General features: G+C 41.4%; 1 protein-coding gene across 3 annotated transcripts in view; it reads left to right on the top strand.

Moving 5' to 3' along the window:
- Positions 1–298: 298 nt before the first annotated feature.
- POLB (DNA polymerase beta) overlaps positions 299–22447 on the top strand; it is a 27743-nt gene continuing 5594 nt past the window's right edge. For 2 of the 3 annotated variants that reach the window (XR_004644629.1, XM_034762058.1), the window contains exons 1-12: positions 299–456; positions 1712–1769; positions 3566–3667; positions 4356–4422; positions 4858–4932; positions 5776–5834; positions 6578–6627; positions 9382–9433; positions 10201–10255; positions 10988–11060; positions 14844–14914; positions 16769–16855. Coding sequence is in view for 2 of the 3 variants with exons in the window: in XM_034762058.1 (XP_034617949.1) it covers positions 396–456; positions 1712–1769; positions 3566–3667; positions 4356–4422; positions 4858–4932; positions 5776–5834; positions 6578–6627; positions 9382–9433; positions 10201–10255; positions 10988–11060; positions 14844–14914; positions 16769–16855 (810 nt within the window). In the remaining variant the exon portion in view is untranslated. The remainder of the gene's footprint in view (positions 457–1711; positions 1770–3565; positions 3668–4355; positions 4423–4857; positions 4933–5775; positions 5835–6577; positions 6628–9381; positions 9434–10200; positions 10256–10987; positions 11061–14843; positions 14915–16768; positions 16856–22447) is intronic. The other variant, XM_034762059.1, reaches the window with a different exon arrangement.

Genomic DNA, 22447 nt, shown 5'->3' with positions numbered 1-22447 from the left:
GGTATCGCAGGTGGGGCACTGCCTTGTGTGTCCGTCCATCCCCCCTCCCGTCGTGCCGCGCGCCCCGCAATGGCTGATGGGAGATGAAGGCCGAGAGAAACACTACCCCTCCCGTCGTGCCGCGCGCCCGCAATGGCTGATGGGAGATGAAGGCCGAGAGAAACACTACCCTACCCCTCCCATGGTGCTGCAGGCTTCGCGCTTGCTGATAAGACGTTGACAAATTACCCACAATGCACTGCGTCTCGTCCTTTCTCCCCCGCGTGTGGGCGCGGGGAAGGAGGAGTCCGCGGCTAAACTCCCCGCCCCCCGGTCCCCAGGAACCGGAAGTTCCCTTGTCGCTCCCATCATCCCGCCTGCCCTAGTAGCTGTCGGCTGGCGGGGCCGGGGCCGCCATGAGCAAGCGGAAGGCGCCGCAGGAGAGCCCCAATGCGGGGATCACAGACTTCCTGAGCGGTGGGTTGGGCGAGCGAGCGGGGGCTGCGCCGGGAGGCGGGGCGGGGGCTGGCTATTGGCGGCGGTTCAGCGGCCGGGCGTGGCCTGTCGGGGAAGGCGCGTGTGACGGGCACCCGGGGCCCCGGACTAGCCCGAATTTGGTGGTGCCCAGAACCCGCCCCCGCCCAAACTCCGCCCCCCCCCACCTGCCCAAGGCTCTGGGAGGGATTTTGGGTGGCGGAGGAGGTCTGGGGTGCAGGCCCTAGTCTGGGGCAGGGGATTGGGGTGCGGGCTCTGGGAGCGAGCGTGGAGGGAGGGGTGTAGAGCTGTGTGGTGTGGCTGCAGATGAGGGGTTTGGGGTGTGGGAGGGGCTCAGGGTGAGATTAGGAGTGTGAGGGGTGAGGGCTCTGTCTGGGGCTGGGGGGGTTGGGGTGCTGGAAGGGCTCAGGGCTGGGGCAGAGAGTTGAGGGTGCAGTGGGGGGGGTGAAAGCTCTGGCTGGGGGTGTGGGCTCTGGGGTGGGGCAGGGCTGGGGATGGGTTTGGGGTGCAGGCAGGCTGCTCCAGGATGGGCCAGAGAGGAAGTCTCCCCCAGCCCTTTCCCTGCTGGCAGCAGTGAGCTCTGGGGGAGGAGCCCCCCCTTTCCCATCCCCACAGCAGCACACTCACCCCCACCCCTGTCATCACATGTGCGCCTAGGGCCTCTCTCAGGTCCAGGAATCTCCCTCAGCTTCCCTGTGGTGGGTGCTAGGGGTGCTGCGTGTGCCTCTTCCCCTGCTGTTGCCCCTGACTGTAACCTCACTGGTGGTGAGGGATGGGGGGCTGCCTCTTTGCCCAGCATGGGGCAGGAGTGGTGACTGTGGGCGGGAGGGGCGGGGAGCCCTGCCCTGGTGGAGGGTCCTGCCGGAAGAGGGAAGGGTCTGAGGTGGAAGGGCAGGCTCAAACTCAGTCTGCCGTGGCAGTCGAGATGGGGGGCACTAGGGCCCTACGGCAGCAGTTGCGGCAGGGAGGCAGCATGGAGCTGCGGAGAAGAGGCAGGGGGAGGCGTGGGGATGGCAGGTGGGGGGGAGGACACCCGGCCCCAAATATTGGTGGAGCTGGGCTCCTGGGCTCCGAATATTGCTGGTGCCCAGGCACCACATGGGAATATAACTCGTGGCCTATCCTGGTAATGGTAACCTGCCCGCTCTTGAGTGAGAACCGGTTCAGAGTGAGTGGTCAGACCCAAGTGCGTGTAAGAAATGTCTCCGTGTCTCTTTCCATTACCCCTGGGCTGCAGAGCTGGCGAACTACGAGAAGAACGTGAACCGAGCCATCCACAAGTACAACGCGTACAGGTAGGTGCGCCAGCGAGCGGTGCAGGTATCACCTTGTTCTCCCAACCCTCCCTGCTCTCAGCGCAGAAAGAGGGCTGTGGTGTCCCCTCTCCTGGGTGCCATGGGAAACTGCTCCAGGCCCAGTCTTATTCAACAGGGATTGGTAACTGGTTAAAATATAGTAAACAAAGGGTAGGAATAAATGCTCCATTTTCAGCATGGAGAGAGGTAAATAGTGGTGTCGCCCAGGGGTGTGCTGGGACCAGTCCTATTCAACATATTCATAAATTATCTGGAAAAAGGGGTAAACAGTGAGGTGGCAAACTTTAGATGATACAAAACTATTCAAGATAGTTAAGTCCCAGGCAGACTGGGAAGAGCCACAAAAGGATTTCACAAAACTGGGTGAGTGGGCTACAAAATGACAGATTAAATTGAATGTTGATAAATGCCAAGTAATGCACATTGGAAAGTATAATCCCAACTATACATATAAAATGATGGGGTCTAAATTAGCTGTTACCACTCAACAAAGAGATCTTGAAGTCATTGTGGATAGGTCTCTGAAAACATCCACTCAATGTGCGGAGGCAGTCAAAAAAGTGAACAGATTGTTGGGAATCATTAAGAAAGGTATAGATAATAAGATAGAAAACATCATATTGCCTCTGTGTGAATCCATGGTATGCCCACGTTTTGAATACTGCGTGCAGTTGTGGTTGCCCGATCTCAAAGAAGAACTATTGGACTTGGAAAAGGTTCAGAAAAAGGCAACAAAAATGATTAGAGGTATGGAATGATTTCAGTATAAGGAGATATTAATAAGACTGGGACTTTTCAGCTTGGAAAAAAGATGACTAAGGGGGGATATGATAGAAGTCTATAAAACCATGACTGGTGTTTAGAAAATAAATAAGGAAGTGTTATTTACTCCTCATAACACATGAACTAGGGGTCACCAAATAAAATTAATAGGCAGCAGGTTTAAAACTAACAAAAAGTATTTTTTCTCACAATGCTCAGTCAACATGTGGAACTCCTTGACAGAGGATATTGTGAAGGCCAAGACTATACCAGGGTTCAAAAAAGAACTAGATAAGTTCATGGAGGATAGGTCCATCAATGGCTATTAGTCAGGATGGATAGGGATGGTGTCCCTAGCCACTGTATGCCAGAAGCTGGGAATGGGTGACGGGATGGATCAGTTGGTGATTACCTGTTCTGTTCATTCCCTCTGGGGCACCTGATGTTGGCCACTGTCAGAAGATAGGATACTGGTCTAGATGGACCTTTGGTCTGACTCAGTATGGCCGTTCTTATGTTCTAAATTTAAGCTAGGCTCAGGTTTCGGGTCTCGGCCGATTCTAATTTGATTAACTGTGTTCTGCAATCTTAAAATTCCAATCCAGCCAGATACTTCATTATGCACTTAAGAAGAGACGTAAAACTTTTTAAATTTAGATGGCATTTAAAAAAAAAAGGTGGGTTTTTTCCTGCCTGTTCTCCCTCCGCCTAAAAAATTGAAATATCTATAGTAATTACTTGCTTATTGAAACTAAAATTTCATTTTTGAAGAATGAGAAATGCGTTCTGTATAAGTTAGTTAGCATATAAAGTGCTGTTTAGTATATTGATGAAATAGGTGTAAATTATTTAGTTTTGATTTGAATAATAATAAACATATGTTTTTGCCTATTGGCAAATAGGAAAAAAATGTTTGAAACTAGAAAACATCAGTATTTTTGTAAGCCAAAAGGAAAGTTTATACCCTTTAGGCTCAGAAATAGTATGTAAATAGACCTGACTTTATTATGCAGATACAAGAGAAACTTGTGTTTCCAGAGAGAGAGCTTGGAAAATGACTGTCCGTATCATGTAGGTAACAGAGCACGATATTTAAGGATCAACAGTAAATTCAGGTAGATATCCAAACTTTAATAAAGAATCTGGTGGTGTTGTTGTTACTATAGTGTGTTATCATCACACATACAGTAAGTGTCAAAATAGTAGACAAAACTAGCCGTTCTATGAACCTGTGTAATATAATTTAAATTGTTACTAAAGTATTCTTGGAAATGCTAGCCTCATTCAAGCTTTTCCTTCTTTCCTTTCTCTTTCACTGTTCATTCTGAGAGAAACTATTTCACAAGTTTCTTTTCATATTTTTCAATTTTTCTAAGCTGGCCCTTGGGGGGGGGGAATGGAAAAAAATCTGCCCTTCTCCCCCCCACTCCCCCCAAATATCTGAGGTGGCTAACCAGATAAGTAGTTTTTGTAAAGTACTTCTGAATAACAGGCTCTTTTGTAAATTTAAGTTAGCATTGCTGTTTACCTTATTTATAAAAGTCCTTATGTGAGCCCCTTATGTTAAAGTGAGGAAAGTGATATTCAGGTTGCTGTATGATAAGCTTGTGTGTGTGTGGTCTCGTATTCCTGGTGCATGAGAAATAGGGGGTAGTTATACAGATGCCACTGCTCCAGGGTGGAACCACACACAGTGCACTGTAATGAGGGTGTACACAAAATGTTTGTCTGGTCATTTGATACTGTTCACTGAAGGCTGGAAAGTGAATGGAACTGTCTTTTTTTATCTATATATATATATAGAAAAGCAGCTTCTGTAATATCCAAGTATCCAAGCAAGATAAAAAGTGGAGCTGAAGCAAAGAAGCTGGTAAGCTGTAAAACAGACGATAATGTTTTATCCGAGTTCCTATCATCCACACAATTAAATTCCATTTTTGTGTTAATATTTTAGTGCATTATAATATACATTATCATAGTTGTAATTGAGGAGACCCAACAATATGCTTTTTTCCTGCATTTTCTCAGACTTCAGAGGTTTAAATTTAGTGCAGGAACTGTAAATTTTGCTAAAAGCCCATTTTGAAATTTCACTGTAAAACAGGGAAAATTAGAGTCTGCTTCTGTTGCTCATAATGCTGCTGCTTACAGTTATGAACATTAGCAAAATATTGTCTTGTAAGTTTGATTGTGTTTCTGTTTTGCAAGTTTCTGAATTTAGTTTTGTAGTTTATCCATAATGTCTGATGCTAGTTATCCTGAAGGTAAAGTTTCATTGACTTTTTGGTTCTGTTTCCTTTTTTAGGAAGGAGTAGGGGCTAAAATAGCTGAGAAGATTGATGAGTTTTTATCCACTGGAAAACTACGTAAGCTTGAAAAGGTGAACCTCTTTGACCTTCTTCTCTGTGGGCATTTTTTTTTTTCCTGTACCTTCCAAGGCCTCCTGCTAACTCCATGCAACTGCTTTACTGTTTCTGGAGAGACTGAGGTCAAGCAGGAGGGAGATGCACGTAGACTGCCAGGGGAATAGAAAGAAGGAAATGGGTATCTAAAAACAAAAAATCCTGAAAAAAATTGTACGTCTCTGGAAATATTACAGGGTATGATCAGTTTGCCTTCCTGCCTATTCTGTCCACCAAATTGATGAAGTGGGTTCTCATGGAAGTTTGGTTTTAGGCAGGGCCACCTACCTTAGTCTGGACAGACATGTAGAAAGCTTCCTGCACACGGCTTTTCCCAGTGCACCTTAGTCCTGGCCTGAGCACCCCCTCTTGTTCTAAATTTGGGCTTTCACCCTTCTCTTATGTACTTATTCCCAACATATAGAATTTACTTCAGTATATAGAAGGGTTCAGACAATGGCTTTAAAAATGCGGTTGTAAATCTGAATAGACATGTCAGCAAAAACTAAAAAGGACTTTTCTCCCTCCACTAAAAAAAGAACCAGCCTCACTTAAAGCCTTATAACATCCCTCTGAGTATCAAACTCTCTTCTCTGAAACCAAAGAAGGAAGCAAATTCTAGAGCCAAGGGCTTGGGCACTGAAAACCACCTGTCCAGGTTCTTTCTGAGTGGATCTAGACAATCATGACATGAGTGTCTGATGTGTAGATAGTAGGTCAGATCTAAAGACTACAGCAACTTTCAAGTGCAATAATTCACTGAGTTACTTTATGTTCCTGTGACTTTTCAAGTGAGTTAGAGAACAGTCTCTTTTCTCCAGATTCGACAGGATGATACAAGCTCATCTATCAATTTCCTGACCCGAGTTAGTGGCATAGGGTAAGAATTTTTTTTGTATGGTTCTATCTACTTGTAGAGTTATTAACAGCAGTGTAGAAATTGAGGGTTTGAAGAAAGAATATGGAGATTGAGTTGGCAGCGGGACATCCAAACTGAGACATTAGAGATTCAAGACTGAGCCCAGGGGAAATGTACATTGGGGAAATGACAGTGAAGAGATGGTAGTGGAAGCCATGGAAGTGGATGAGGTCACCTGCTTATAACGGAGAGAGGGAAAAGAGGAGCAGACAAAAGACAGAGCCTTGAGAGATACTGACAAGAGCTGGAATGGAGAGGGGGAGCGACTTCCAAAAGGAATGTGAAGGAGCTACTGAAGAGGTAGGAGGAAATTGAGTTGATGATAACCCACTTTAGCCTTTCCATAGCCAACTTTTTAAGGTGGGTAACATTGTTCTCTTGCGTGTAGGGAAACAAAGGCGCAGAAAAGTTAAGTGACTTGTCCAAAGCCACTGTTAAAGCTGGGAATAGAACCCATGTCTCCTGACTCCCATCCTCTTCCTCCATTTCCTGGTCTATGCAAGCAGTGTATGCCAAGTTGAGGGAGAATGTGAGAATGAATGTAAGAAATGGCTTTTGTACTGGAGAACTAATTGCTTGATTATAAACTTCGGTGTAATCTGTTAGTAAATTCTGGTGTAATGTGCTACTGTTTGATATAACATTTTCTGCTGGAGAGGTTTCACTATGTCAATTTGGTTAAGAAGTGCCTTGATTCTTTTCAGTCCTTCTGCAGCTAGGAAGCTTGTGGATGAAGGCATAAAGACATTGGAAGGTGAGTGTACTGTAAACCTTGCTGATTTCAGAGGCTTTGATTGGAAGAATGTGAAAAGGTTATGACTCAAGTTGTGAAAAACTGCTCGCTGCATAAATGACAGCAGTTATACAATTAAGGATAGACATTCAGCATTCCAAAGCTGAGTCCATGCAGGGAAGAAAGGCACCAGATAAATTTTCAGATGGGGATTCTCCCAAAATATGGGGAAAGGGAAAGTGACTTGGTTTGAAAAAACAGGCTTTTTCAATTATTTCTTCTAGTGCTGCAAACTCTGAAGTGCATGGCTTTGGTAGTATCTGTGTGCTTATGTTGCATAAGTTTGATTCCACTGACACTGCATCCATCCCTTTCTTTTCGTTCAGCACCTAAGAGCTGGATGTACACTAGATTCATACATTCTAAGGTAAAAAGGGACCACTGTGATCATCTCGTCTGATTACCTACATAGCACAGGCTATAGAACTTTTCTGAAATAAATCCAGTTTGAACTAGAGCATGTTACATAGAAAAACATCTGGTCATGATTTAAAAATTGCCAGTGATGGAGAATCCACCTCAACCCTTGATAAACAGTTGAAATGGTTAATGATCTTCACTGTTAAGAACATGTAAGCTACCATATTTGTTAAGTCTCTCAGTGTGACAACTCATGTACTCTTGAAACCTCAGACTTTTTGGAGATTCTTACACATGATTGGGATGTTACTGGTGTGATGGAATGGGGAATTACTTGAAGATAGGATTGCTGCCTGTTGTGGTTGCTCTGTGGACATTGTTGTTATTAAAACTGCCATTTTCTTTTAAGGTCTTCTACTTTGATGGATACTTTAATTACACCTTAAATATTTTTGCCTGGGAATGTAAAGACGTTTTTTGGGACACAGGCTACTAGATAAGACCCTTTCCTTCCCAGGTTGCCCAGCCTTTCTCTCCCTCCTGCTCATTCTTGTGTTAGGCCACCACTGCCCCCTCTTAATTTCTCCTTGGCAATTTTTAAATCAAGATCAGCTCTTTCTTTAAAAGATGTGATTTGGTTCAAAAGGAATTACATTGGGGAAGTTCTATGGGTTGTTATACAGGAGGTCAGACTAGATGATCACAATAGTCCCTTCTGGCCTTGGAATTTGTCCTCATAAATTATATTCAGTAACTCCTCACTTAACGTTCTAGTTATGTTCCTGAAAAATGCAACTTTAAGTGAAACGATGTTAAACGAATCCAATTTTCCCATAAGATTTAATGTAAATGCAGAGAGTTAGGTTCAAAGGAAATTTTGGGAGGCAGACAAAAGGCATTATATATTGTACAGTACTGTACTGTGGTTGGGAAGTGTCCCTGGCTTACCCCATACAGGTACAGCCCACTGCAGGCAAGGACTCTAGGAAGCTCCTTTGCAGCCGCAGTGGAAGCTTCCCCGGAGAAGAACAGGTGTCGACTTTGCCGGGGGATGCTCCTGGCCCGCCTCTTCCTGTCCCCGCTCCACTCCAGGCCCACCTCTTCCCACCCCCACTCCACCTCCTCTCCGGAGCATGCCACATCCCTGCTCCTCTCCCCCCCACCCCCGCCCCCAAAGTCCTAAGTGCCGCCAAACAGCTGTTTGGTGGTGGGGGAAGCGCTGGGAGGGGGAGGAGAGGAACTTGTGGAATGCTCCTTTGTAAAGTCGCTGCTCTTCCACAGAATCTTACAAGCAGTGGACAGAGCAGGCAGCCAAACAACGTTATAAGGAAGCATTGCACAACTTTAAACGAGCACATTCTCTAATTGAGCAGCGACATAACTTTGAAACAACGTTAAGCGGGAGGACGTTGAGTGAGGAGTTACTGTATTGTGGCCCATAAAGTATGCAGAAACTGATTTTGGTAACTAGCTGTGCCAACAAACTGCTCCAAAACCTGTTCAAGTTACCATTCTTGCTAACAGACTAAAACAAATGTGGGGATTCTAGGCCATGCCATTTTGGAGATGTCAAGCTGGGAAACAATCCTGGATTGGCGCTCCCTTCCTTTTTTGAGCCTCATATTTTATCTTCACATAAGATCACACCTTGACCATCAGTGCAGCCCTTGGACTGTGGTAACTTGCTTCAGAGGCCACTTCAGTCTGGGATGGTCCAAATCAAAAGACCACCTTCTGCTTCAGCTGTTCCAATACAGCTGAAGGTTTGGCCCTTTATAAATGTAGAAATCAACAAGTATGCACTGAGCACGATATTAAACATTACAATGACTACTCCTTACTGATTTTTGTTAGGTTCACTGTTTCCTAAGACAGTTTTGCTCAGTGACTAGAACTGACTTCTTGAGTGCAACTAAGTGAGACTTTTAATTTGTGAGGAGTCAGGGTTGTATGTGGATTTTGCAGGGGATGGGTTTTGTGGTGGGTTTTTTTGTTTGTTTGTTTTTTGAGGGATTAAAGAGCCCCAGTGTAGCCAGAGTAGAGTTCTCCTCTGAGCAGGCTTTTTGCTAGCCATTTTACACTGCCTTGCAATGCCCTTGCTGCAAACGCTGGCATAAGGGATGTGTCCTGGCATAGGGGTGTGCTTTTAGTAGATGCTACTGCATTCATTCTGTGAGCCATAGGGCAGCTTCTTCATAATTTACAAGCACAACAAAAACTCTTACCCTTTGTGTTTCTCTTTAAAGTTGCTGTTGCGTTAAATCATTTTTACAATGCATCTTTACAACAAATATCTATTTGCTAAAGTTATTTTCCTCCTCCTGAGTATTTTTTCTGTCATTCTGCTTCTTCTAGATCTAAGGAAAAATGAACACAAGCTAAATCATCATCAGCGAATTGGGCTAAAGTAAGACAGTTTCATTTTCATGGACATAGTTGCTTGGCTTCTGTAAAAATTCCTCCAGAGGCCAGTACATTCTTTAAGATTATAACAACCATAAGTAGCACACTTAATAGGTAAGATCCAGTTCCATTCCCTGTTCTGCCGTTTTTTCAGTTGCTCATAACTTACCCAAACAAATTTCTTTGGGGATGAAATTAGCTGTGCTTGGTCGCAGTCCAAAGATGCATTGTTTTAGAAAGGTTTAGTCAGCTCAGCCTATCCACTTTTGAGTTATTAAAGGTGGCAAAAAAAACAGGCTTTTCCTCTCAGGTTCTGATTTGAAATGTTGTGTCTAGATCACTGAGAGTCTAAATTCTAGAAAAATTGATGGTTTGGGTGCCTCTGACCACTGGTTAAGGAAAGCTTTCTGTTTGCTGCTGCTAAGTCAATTCTTAAAGCCATGAAGTTCTTGTCCCCTTTGGAAGGCTGCGGAAGAAATTCTTGATACAGTATTCCTGTATGATAGCAGTACTTCCTCTCCCCTCTGAAATCTGTTTTAATGGTGGTGAAAGAGAAGACCTGCGGTGATGGGAATTTATGAGGCGTTTGAGACTAACAAAAGGAACCTGTGATCATTGGTTTGCTATCACTGTCTAGGTTATTAGTTTCTAATCAATTCTAATCAATCAGTTTAATGTAAAATGTATGGAGTTTTATCTAATGTTTGCTTGGTTAAATTTTAAATGCACTGCCTTACTCATAGTCATTCGACTTCTTTTTTATTTGTACAGATATTTTGAAGACTTTGAGAAAAGAATCCCTAGAGAAGAGATGTTACAGATGCAGGTAAGATATAATCTTCCTCAATGAAGTAAGGCAATGAGAACAAATGAAGAAGGTGGTGTCAGTAGCTACCGGTGTGGTGCTCTGCTCTTGTTCAATGATAACAGTCGGCTGCGTGCGTGTTCCCTCTGTGTGCTGTCCCAGCTCTGCACAGATAGCTGACACAGCAGACCCCAAGAGAACCCCCAATGACCACAGACTCTAATAAGGTACGAAGGAACCCGAGCCAGGTTTACTGTCAAACGAAGCACAGTAATAGTGTCCCGTATGTATGTCTACAAAACATACTATGAATTTGTGCCCCCTGGCAATGGACCAGCTCAGTCAGTGGCAGGACTTTCCACTGCCCCCTAGGCCAGACAAAGATGCGCACTCCGGGACCTACTTTTATACAGTGACAGGACAGATTACTCATCCCTACTGACGTATTGAAGTACAGCCCCTTGACTCATTGGGGCCTGTCTCCTCCTTTGATCGTGTTGTTTCTATCCACCATGCTGTCCTTTTGACCCTGTCTTTAAGATGCACTTGCTTCTAGCAGCCCTCTTCTTGCCAATTTCTGTGAGTGGGGCCTGCCTCTGGCTCATAGCCCAGCTTTTGCTTAGCAGTGCCTGGAAGTACTTTGCTTCAGGCCTCAGACTGAGCCTCTGACACAAGAGGTTATGTTTCAGGGCCTCATCTTACTACAGAGGGTAGCTCAAATGATTTGATCTTGCTCTCTTTTTTTCTCAACAGGAAATTGTATTGAAAGAGGTTAAGAAACTGGACCCCGAATATATTGCTACAGTCTGTGGCAGTTTCAGGCGAGGTTGGTACTGCACTGTGCCGTCACGTTTACATCATGGTTCTAGAAGTCAAAACTTACTGACAAACGTCTGAATTGTGGACCTTAAGATTGTTGTTTTTTAATTTGTACTGATGTGCATAGTCCTTAATGCAAAATCTGTTACACTGACCAGATGGAATAAACTTACTTCTTGCTTTTTGCTTAGACTGACTAATTCAGTTTGTACATATAAGGCTATGGGTGCGATATAAAAAGAAGCGGAGTCGGATGCTGCGAATTGTAAAACCAAAGAATAGTTTCCTTTAAATTTTCCTTCTCCTCAAAACTCTCGCATCTGCTCCAGAATTACTCTGGAGTTTTTCTTATTACTGATGTGCAGACACATAGCATAACAGAACCTTGCTAATTCACACAAATAATAAACACCCATTGAAAATTACTTCCTATTTTGCAAATATCAGTAAGTGAACCAACTCAATTAATAAATCAAAGCTAAATTTTCATAAAATGTGACATGTTTACTTATTTTGGCATCTGTAGTTTAATCTTTTATGATTACTTCTACTAGTGTAGTATGAAGCATAAGAAACGTCACTACTTTAGTCTATTGTTTGCTGAGCAGTGTGAGGTTGACTAATTTTTTGTGTGAATTATATATGAGGTCCTCCAGCTTAAAAAATAAAAACTTTATAAATGTCATTGTCCATAATCAGCCACTGTTCACGCCAGTAGTAAAAAGTCTAGCATTCGAATGAAGAAAGACTAATGAAGACTTGAGTATATGTCATGTTCCCCAATTAAATTTTATTTTAAATATACCTATGCCAGACGTAGATTTGGTACAAAATAGTTGTTAAGCAGTTTAGAAGTTGTTCTTATTCAAAATTGCATTTATTAAATAACAGTGATCTGTCTTTAAACACCATAACACTATATAAACATTAAGAATAAGAGGCACAGAGATGATACTTTGCTGTGTGATCAAGTAGTCAAAGTACTAACTTGGCTGGTTGGCTCTGTGAAGCAAGTCGGTGATCTCAGCTCAGTATCCAAGGAAAAGTATCCACAGCACACAAGCTGCCACCAAAATTGGTACTAATTGGTAAATGCTTGACAGTTTCATCAGAGTCCCATGAAAATTAATCCACTTCTTAGCTCTGTTGGAGTCTCCTGTCATAGTCAACATATGAGAGTCAGTTTGTTTCATTGCGTTGTCTTGCACAAACGTAAACTGATGAGGGATCCGCAGATGCATCTGCATGTTAAGCTGACATCGCTGCATGGTTTTTTTTGTTTTGTTTTTTTTTACCAAAGCCTACTTTCTTTGCTCATGTTTCCCTTTGACTTTTTCTCTTCTGCTATTCTCGATGGCTTTAATTGCAGACCAACAAGTCTGCCGCCATCCTAATTTCTCAGCACCAGCAACTTCCCATGTGTTCAGGTTGACGTGACCAGCTTTTAAGTGAGCTTTCAGAGTGTCATGTCATTTTCATTGGCCCCCCAGCGTAGGTGCTCCTGATTTCAATGGTCCTTAAAATATGGCTTTGCGGAGTTGTGTAGCATCCATATGTACAAGGTGACCAGCCCAGCAAAATTGCGCCTGTCTGATTAGGAATTCAGTGCTAGTTATGTAGCACTGGTCCAGAACTTCAGTATTTGGTGTCCTGTCCAACCATTTGATTTTACAGTTGAGATGCATACAGCACATGTGAAAACTCTCTAGTTGCTTCAAGTGCCTGCTATAGTGTGTCCATGTTTCACTCCTGTGGAGAAGAGTGCTTAACATAATTGCATGCTAGACAGTAATCTTGGTGTGAAGTCGAATGTCTCTCTCATTGCAAAGGTGGCAGCAAAGTCAACCATAGGCGGAACTGGCTCTAGAAATGCACTGCGTGATTTCATAGTCAATTGTGGCATTATCAGATGAAGTGTTGCCAAGATAGTAAAATTTTTCTACTACATTAAGCACTCTTGTCAGCAATTACTATTTCAGCGGCAAAATACATTTTTCTGGGAGCAGTCTGGTAAAGTACTTTGGTTTTCCTGAGGCAGATAGCATCCAAATAGATTTGCCGATCTAGAAAAGCCATCTATCGGATGCTGCATGTCTTGGACGGTATGTGCTGGGTGTTGGACAATCATCAGTGAAGAGGAACTCCCTAATGAACAAGTCGATCGCTTTAATGTGAGCACAAAGACACTGGAGATTGAAGATGCTGCGTAGTCTTGGAAAGAATCTAGCAGCATAGCATTAAGGACAATGGTAAATAGTGTAGGTGCAAGTACACAGCCCTGCTTCATGCTGTTCGTGACAAAGGCTGTGATGAAGCACCATTTTCCAGCACTCTAGCCAGCATGAATGAGTGCATGATGGTTACAAATTTGTGTGGCCAGCTTAGGTCAAGATTCACCAGAGACCCTCCTGACTAACAGTGTCAAAGGCCTTCATCAGGTCTACAATCACCGTATAGAGATCACAGTTTTGTTCCCAGCATTTTCACAAGCCGAAAAATCATGTCTGCTGTTCTGTGTCCCAAGCGAAAGCCATACTGACTCTCTGAAATGTTATTGGTGATGTGGAAGAATCTGGGGAGCAAGACGCAAGCCAAAATCTTCCCAGCAATGGAAAAAATCAAGAAACCACGATGGTTGTTGCAGAGTACTCAATTACCTTTATTTGTATGAATGAACAACTGAAGCACCCTTGAAGTCTTGAGGCATGGTCTTCTGCTGCTCCCAGATGTTGAAGAGCTGTGTAAGCATTTGAGATGTTTGATAACCACTATGCTTATAGATTTCTGGCAGCATTCTATCTAAGCCAGGCACCTTTCCTTGTGACAGTTGTTTTTTGGCGGTTTCTGTCTCAGTAACACTGGCAGCCTAGTGAGTCCTTCATGTATTGGGAACCATGGTACACCATCGATAGCAGCTTTTGAAATTGCAGATGGATGATTAAGTAGACGAAGTGTTCAGCCCAGCGTTGGATGATGTCTGACTTGTCTGTGTAGTATACTGCCATCTTTGCTATGGATGGGAATGCTGCCACAAGATAATTCATGTACAGTACTTGACTCATTGCGTGAGGCACATAAAGCATGGTTATCTGTCAAGACTTCAATCACTAAGAGAGCCACCTGTCACAGCTCTAAACAATCTACTCTGTCTAAGCTGTGTAAAATAAAAAATGATTGGTGGAAGCACACAGCAGAAAATATTCAACAGGCTGCGGAACAGAAAGACCTTAAATGCTTTTACTATCAATTGAAAATGGTTTTTGGTCCCTTATGTAACTTCTTAGTATTAGCACATTAGGGTTGAGATAGTCAGGGCTGGCGCAATCCATTAGGCGACCTAGGCGGTCACCTAGGGCACTACAATTTGGGGGGCGGCGACCGCGGCGGTATTTCGGCAGCGGGACCTTCCACCACCTCTGTGGGGGGAGGCATTTCGGGGCAGGACCTTCCGCCGCCTAGGGCGGCAGAAAAGCTGGCGGCGCTCCTGGAAATAGTGTAGAGGCTGCCCTATTAATCAAACTTAGAAATGTAGATTTGGAAGGGATCTTGAGAAGTCATTTAGTCAAGCTACTTGTGTTGTGGCAAGACCAAGTATATACTTGCACCATTCCTGACAGGTCTTTGTCTACTCTATTATTAAAAACCTTAATAACTATTCTGTGCTAGTTCTGCGGATAGAGGAGCTTCTCTTCTTTTCTTTAGCACTAAGATTCAAACACAACCCTCTATGGTCTGTTCTTAACTGATATCAAGACTTACAGCTTTTCTTCTTCACTCTTTACTTTCTCAGGTGCGGAATCAAGTGGGGATATGGATATTCTCCTGACCCATCCAAGTTTCACTTCTGAATCAACCAAACAGGTGCCTGTCTTTCTCTATAAAACTTATTACTATTTAAAAGCTGAGTTTTATGAACTTTTATCAGCAGATCATAAAATCATAAATTCCTTTGCCTTTGGGTTCATATTGCAGCTTTTTGCATTTATTCCTTGACACCATAATAACGTTTTATAGTTTATTAATAAAATCCTGAATATTTGGGGATTTGCATTATATGGGGGATTATGCAAACTACCCTTCACGTGTTTGGATATGACACGTTTTAATCATTTTGTAGAAGTATTTTGCATAACTCTTATATGCTAAAGAAATTTCACGCCTAATATATTGAACACAATGCGTGCAGGCCTCGCTCAATAGCTAATGCTTTGCACTGCAGTGAAGAAGATAAAGCTTATTTCAGTCTCTTGCTCTTCAGGCTACCAGGGAATTAGTACTTAGTCCCTGTGGTGAAAAGGGTATGATCCCTTTTGCCTAATACTACAGAAGTGCTCGAAAATGCTGGCTGTTTGCAACTGGAAGGACAGTGGCCAGGACCATGGAGGGCACAGAGTAATCAGACAGCTGCTTGTTCAGTGTAATGTGCTTGGTATCTTTTTCTTGTTTATAAATTGAGTGTACTTTTCTGTAGCATTTTATATAGTGATCCTGATTTATATCACGACAAAAAAAAAAAAAGGCCCTGCCTTCTTTGAGACCATATGCACTTTTAGCAAAAAACAGGCTTTTATTATCTTGTCACCAAAAATAACTACTTTCAGGAGAGTCCCCCACACCTCCTAAAAAAAGCATTTGTGTTTTAAAATGGAAAAACGTTGTCTCACAAGACGCTTAATGCAGGCTTGGCTATTGTATCTGAAGCTATGAGCCTCTTATGAGGCACACCAAAAATGTCATTAATTTACATACCAGTGTCATTACACTCTGTTCCAGAGTTCCTTTATTCTGCTGGCAAGCTATGCAATTAAAGTGGAAGTAATGGATTTGAAGTGTCCACCAGTAGCAAAGTCTTTATTTTTTTTTATATATATATATATATATATATATATATATCAATGTCTCCCTCTTCCATTCATTATCACAGACACTGAGGGTGGAAATTCAGCAGAGGATGAGGGCAGACTACTTTAAAGTTGCGTGATCCTGTAATTTTGTGCTCCCAAATATTTTGTTTAAGTGTAACCTCAACTTTTTAGAATTTCCAGGATCACATTTTCTGAGGTGTCAATTGCATCATTCTCTTAAAGAGTTTTTCCTGTTAGGCAATTGCATATATTTATACCATTGACACACTTTAATCACCTTTTTTTTAAATAGGTCTTAAACAGGAATGAGGTACCTTTTTGTATGGAGCGAACCAACAGAATAGGAAACGAATCTTCCACCGTATATTATGCCACAGAACAACCATTAACCGTCACTGAAAGTTGGCAGTGCTATTCTTTAGTATTTACAAAAGAATATTTCTAGATTAAATCAAAGCAGATGCTAATGGACCTGTGGAAACTAGCAACCCACAAAAACAGGAGGTCATTAATTTAGAAATATAAGATTTAAAATTGTACAAGTTTTGTCAAGTCTAATGAAAATACTTCAGTGCTCTTCTTTGTCTTGCAATACAATAGAGGTTTGAGAGAACAATTTTCCTTAACCAGATTCTCAAGTAGTGATTTATTTATGGTATGTAGTTTCTGCCAAAGTCTCAGAATCTGGTCCTGAAAAAATATTTTCCATCATTGAGATCTCTTTGGTTTTCACAAGGACATATTGTACATCTGTGGGTCACATTGCTGGTAAACAAACAGGTTCCTCTTTCTTAGTTAGGTAATGTTTCATTTCGCTTTGTTTACTTTTGACATTAATTATTGTTTCCAGCCAAAGCTTTTGCACCAAGTTGTAGAACAATTGAAAAAAATCCACTTTGTCACGGACACATTGTCAAAGGGTGATACGAAATTCATGGTGAGTTTTCTTTGAATATTTCATGTGAAAGACAGTATCTCTGTGGTTGATATACAAGAAATATGCTGCTTACTGTTACATATCTCTGATTAAAAAAGGAAAGTTTATGCAGAAACTCAGAGTAATAGTTGGCTAGTAATACCTTTTTGTTATAATATTAACTTCCTACAACAATCTGTCTGTTTGCAGGAACCAAAGGAGAGAGAATTTTTTCCCCAAGAAGCATTTTATCCTATTGTGTTTATATAAAAAACAAAAAAGTCTCTCAGCTATTTGTGTTTGTAATGAACATTCCCTTTTGTAGATTAATGTGCAGTTTTGCATTATTTAAATTGTAAAAAAACAAATACAAAAACAAGTAGTATGTAAGTGAGTGAAAACTCTAAATCCTATCCCCAGGTGACTTACTATCAGAGTCCAGTATGTCATAATGTTCAACACATCTCCATCCACCTTACCAACTACTGTACTCGCTTTCTAATTCTTTTAATGCTTCCCCCCCACTGGCCTACCCTTTCCCTTCTCGTGCCCCACTACACACCTCTTTACTAACACATCTCTTAGGCCAGATTCTCAGACTCAATGTACACTCCCATCTTGTTGTCACTGCCTCTAGCCTATAATGCACTTTCAGCTCCTTCAACCTACACTGGATGATGATCCTGAAATTTGTCTTGAATTCACAATTTGGTCTAGATAGCCATATATTCGATGTGAAACTCTTCAAGATTCAGGGGAACCATCTTCTGCTGTGATAATAGTCTCTGTTACTTGAAGATGTGGACTGCTCTGGTGTGAGTTTCTGTATCATCCTCTTTAGTTCTGGATGCCAGTTTATGGCATATGAGAAATTTTGTGGCTAAGCTCGAACATCTTTCTATTAATTTCACATCTAAATCAAAGTAAAGGAAAAAACCTTCTCTCGGGCTTGACATTCAGAAATAGGGCATTCCTCTGAAAAATTACATCTGAAGTCCTCATCAGGTATTGTAGAACAGAACATGAAAGGAATCTTTGACCCCAGAATAGCTCTGAGGGTTTATGACCAGTCTTACATTTCATTGTAATGTACCTTATCAGGAGACAGACCCTTAAGCTAAGCACTCCTCTTTGTGTGGAAGAACAAGCTGAAGTCTTGTTTTTCAAAAGAGAAGTTTTTGTTTTGGGTTTTTTTGGGGGGGGGGTTGAGTATTGAGCGACTGCTATGATGTTTTGTCTCTACAGGCTCCAAATACCTTGTTCTTAAAGACTGATGAAAAGTTAATCCCAACAGATGGGTAAAACCATAAGCAACAGTTATGACTGGACTGAAGACAGTCATTGATTAGTTCCATTCAATCTTTGATATTAACTTGATGATGATCTTCAGAAGCCAGAGATTTGTGGACTAGTGTTGCTGGGCATGCTGTGGGAATCCCCTTTTGGTAAATGATCACCATTAAGTTTATATTAAACCATTATATTCAGATAAACCATAGAAAAGGATGTAAAATATGAACCAGATCCTACACAGTAACTGTTTTAAGTGGATATAAATATCTATTCTTGAAACTTATGAGACTGTTAGAGGGAAAGGTATTATCAGGTGGTTCCGTATATTTTCACTTGAAGTAAAGGGGATGAGAATCAGAAATGGATTTCTGTGCTCACCTCAGTTAAACTCTGTGTACAGTTTCTTGTGAAATTAAACTCGTTTTTCCTGGCGTTTCTTAGAAGGATAAAATCAGTAAAGTTGTTACACTCCATGCTCCTGGGACAAAAAAAAAAATATAAAGACTAAAATTAAATTGAACTTCATCCCAATACTCTGGGCTATTCTCAGTTGCTAATTTAATAGAATGGCTCTTATTGATGAAGAATATATGCAGGATAGCTGCTCGATTGCCCCAGACTATGTAGTGCATATGTTTATGTACTTGTGTGAGGCTTTCAAGTAGCAAAAGGAGGAGAGGGAGGACTTTGTGGCTTTCACTGATCAGCTGTGGCTGATATTTAGAAGGGCCTTTAAGTAATTAGCAGAAGCTGCAGGGATCCACCCAAAGCAGTGACCACTGATAACCTACCAGCTGGTTATTTTATCCAATGTTAGTTCTTGGGATAAGCTCTTTGTAATGGAATCAGATCTATGCCAGAAACTGGTCACACTGGGATTTATGTCTGGCCAAACTAAAAAGAATTCTGTAGAGTAGCAGTGAATTGTCTGGTGTCTCACTCTGACCTAGGATATTTCCGTTTTCTGTCCTCTTAGCCCCAGAGCTCCTCTGATCAGAAATATTTCTATTTTCTGCTAAGGACACTGTGTGATAGGAAACAAAGTGGTAACATTTTTGACTATAGTATTTTCATTTTCTTGTCTCCACTACACGTTCTATTCTTTATTTTTTTAAAAAGACACAATTCACTGATTTTTTTTTTTTTTTTGGTGCATCTCCCTTTCAAAGCTATTAAATAAGTGATAGTGGATTTGAGATGAAATTCAGTTTCTGTAGCAATAACTGCTACTTCACCTTGGCCAACCCTTCTGATATTAGTACCAACTTGCTCTGAATTTAAATCTTGACCAATAGCATTTCCAATCTACAAGTCTATAAGAATGTGACATTTTACTGCCTATGTTCTGTGTAAAACAGTCATTACTGGAGAGGACACTGTTGATGTGTCAGGCTAGAATAAGTAGAAATGGCAGGCAGTGTTGAAATCTTGGGAAAGTAAGCGGAATCAGGACTGCAGCTGAAGTTAGAAATGTCGCAGAGTGAAGACAACAGAGCGTATAAAAGAACCCATAACACGTTCCAAAAGGATACAGAATTGTTGAGCTTTCAGAACAAACATAATCAGGGAAGGAACGGAAAAACTTAGTGTAGCTGGAATACATTTCTACAAGGTTTTTCGGGTTTCCTGTGTAAACTGCTCTGATCATTCATCGCAACTCCTCTTCTCCCTCATCCCCGACAGTTATCAACTACACATAACATAAAGATTGAAGGTGAATTAAATGGATTATACAGTGATTCTTTCTGTAAGAGCCTTTCTGCTTTTTTTAAATGTCAGAAAATGCTTTTCTGTTCTGACTTGCATTGGCCTCAATTTTTATCCATGCTTTTCCCCTGCTTTTCTGTTTAGCTGTCATTTTCCATTCATGACCATGCGTTCTCAGCATATTTGTAATTGCAAAAGTAGAGGCCTGGAAGTTGGGACTCTGGAGTTCTATTTGTGCCTCAGCTTCCCAACCTCAAAACAGTTACACCACCTCCCTACAGAGTAGGTAATTATTTTGATTTTTTTTCTAAAATCTCGTGTTCTTTAGTTGAAAGGTGGCATAGAGGTACACATTATTCTGCTCCTTCTGTTTTAGCTGCTGTGTTAGGGGATTATGTCAGTTGCTACTCAGTTATGGAATTGACATGTCTATGTCCCTGAAGCAGGGAGGGATAGTTGAGATGTCCTTTTGAGTCCTTCACTTAACTATATTCTAGCTGATTGTGTGCCTTTAGGAAAGGAAGAGGGATTCCTTATGTTTAGTAGCTCTCCAGTTTAGTATCAAAAAAGTTCATGCTATCTGGGGAAAAGGGCCTGGTTTGTGTAAAAAGTTTGAGACACCAGGCTAGTTTTCAGCCTTGAGTGTTGTGATACTTGCAGAGTTTAGATTTATTTATTATTTAGGAGGTTTTTAATAAGTTTACAAATCATTGCCAAGTGAGTATCAGAAACTCAACAAATATTACAAGTTAGCTTTTGTTTAAAGAGACATTATACAGGAATATTGTCATCAGATCTTTATATTTAACATATTAGAGTGATTATAATTAAAATCCCTATGTTGTTTCTAGTGGTCTTACTAAATTGAGTGATATCTCAATATACACAGTTACCAGACATAGCTAATCTGATGTATAATATTCAAAAAAATTGGACAGGTATATTGGGTTTTTTGCAGGTGAATGTATTTTTTCTGAATATTCAAGGTAACCAAATATCTAACTATCTATTTGTCCTCTGTCTATTTTGATGGGTACGTAACTGATGTGTTAATTTTTCTATAACAACCACTATCTATATATAAATATAATAATTTTAACCAATTCTCTACGGTTGGGCTATTTTTCTTTTTTCAATGTGAGGCTGCAATCAGCCAGGCAGCTACAAGCAGATGAGATGAATTCTTCATTTCCATTTTTTATGATCATTTCCATTAGAAAGCCTTCGGAGGATTAGCAAAGGATCATGTGGTAATAATATCCAGCAATTTGTGATATTTGGTTACTGATTGCATCCTAATACTCTCTGACTGGACATGTCCACTATATAGGCAAAAAATAATCCTTTCACCACAATTTCTCCAACATTTATCCCCATTCAATCTATATTTTTTAACCTGACTGGTGTGAGGTATCACTGAAACAGTATCTTAAAGAAGTTTTATTTTATTGTGCTGCATACTGAAGTTGTTGGTACTCTTTTTTCCAGATCAGACCCCATTCTTCTGGGGTAATTTGTCTACCCACATCCTTTTCTCAGTGTGTCATATATAGACACTATTTTGTTAGGAAAGCTGTCTGCAAAGATTAATATAAATTAGTTATATTTTGTTTTGTTTCCAGGTTGCCATCACTTCCATTATAATTAGCTTCCTGTATAGAAAGGTTTCAGAGTGGTAACCGTGTTAGTCTGTATCAGCAAAAACAACAGAGTCCTCGCTAAGGTGCCACAAGGACTCTTTGTTCTCTTTGTATAGCAAGGATTGTCTAGAAAGTTTAGAAACATTAATGCTTGAGTTGAGAGTACGGGTACCAGGACAGAGTGGGTCAGTTAAATTTAGTTTTGATAGCTAAATAAGTTAAAAAAGTTTCTTGACTGAATAGCTGCCTAGCTGTGCATGTGTATTCCATTGCTCTCCCAATGTTTGAAGCTCTCTGCTTTGCGATTTGGATTAAAATCTGGACTATTTGCAGTGGGTGTCACTGGCAAGGGAGAAGAGCTTATTTTCTCTCTAGTTCTATCCAAAAGCCATAGCGCTCTGCCTTTGCTAAAGGATGTCATTTTCTGGAGGGTGTGATTTTTATTAATCATGGTAGCATAGCAGTGTGTACACTGCTGCAATATTCTTGTTCATTAAAGACCCAGTGTTTCACTGGGTAAATGCACCCCCAGTCCACTACTATTTTGAGTTGGTTGGCTTGATAGTGCCATAGACTATTTGGAACAGCTAGTCCCCTCTGATGGGTCTGTACAAGGTTCCTGGTCTCACCCTTGGTATTTTCGTATTCCATATAAATTCTAACGTCCTCTATAGTCCTATAAGTGTTTTCTAAAGGTAAGTGATAGTAATGAGTCCTAGAATGAATGTTATCCTGGAAACAAAAAAAAGCTTTACTACAAATTAGCAATGGTCCATGGCTTTGCTGCTCAAGTTTATGGTAAAGATGTGTGTGAGGGTGGGCAAGTGTCTGCATTGGTTTGTGAAAGTGGCGCATGAGGTGTTCGCTGAGGTGAGGGGCTATGTGTGCTTGAGGTTGTTGTGCTGAGTATGTCTGAGGGTATTGTGTTGGGAGATTCTGTGCTGATATGTGAGAGTAACATTTGAGGGGTGTG

Source organism: Trachemys scripta, chromosome 2 (assembly GCF_013100865.1).
Source record: "Trachemys scripta elegans isolate TJP31775 chromosome 2, CAS_Tse_1.0, whole genome shotgun sequence".
In the NCBI taxonomy this organism is placed as follows: domain Eukaryota; kingdom Metazoa; phylum Chordata; order Testudines; family Emydidae; genus Trachemys; species Trachemys scripta.
This window is presented reverse-complemented; position numbering and strand designations above follow the sequence as displayed.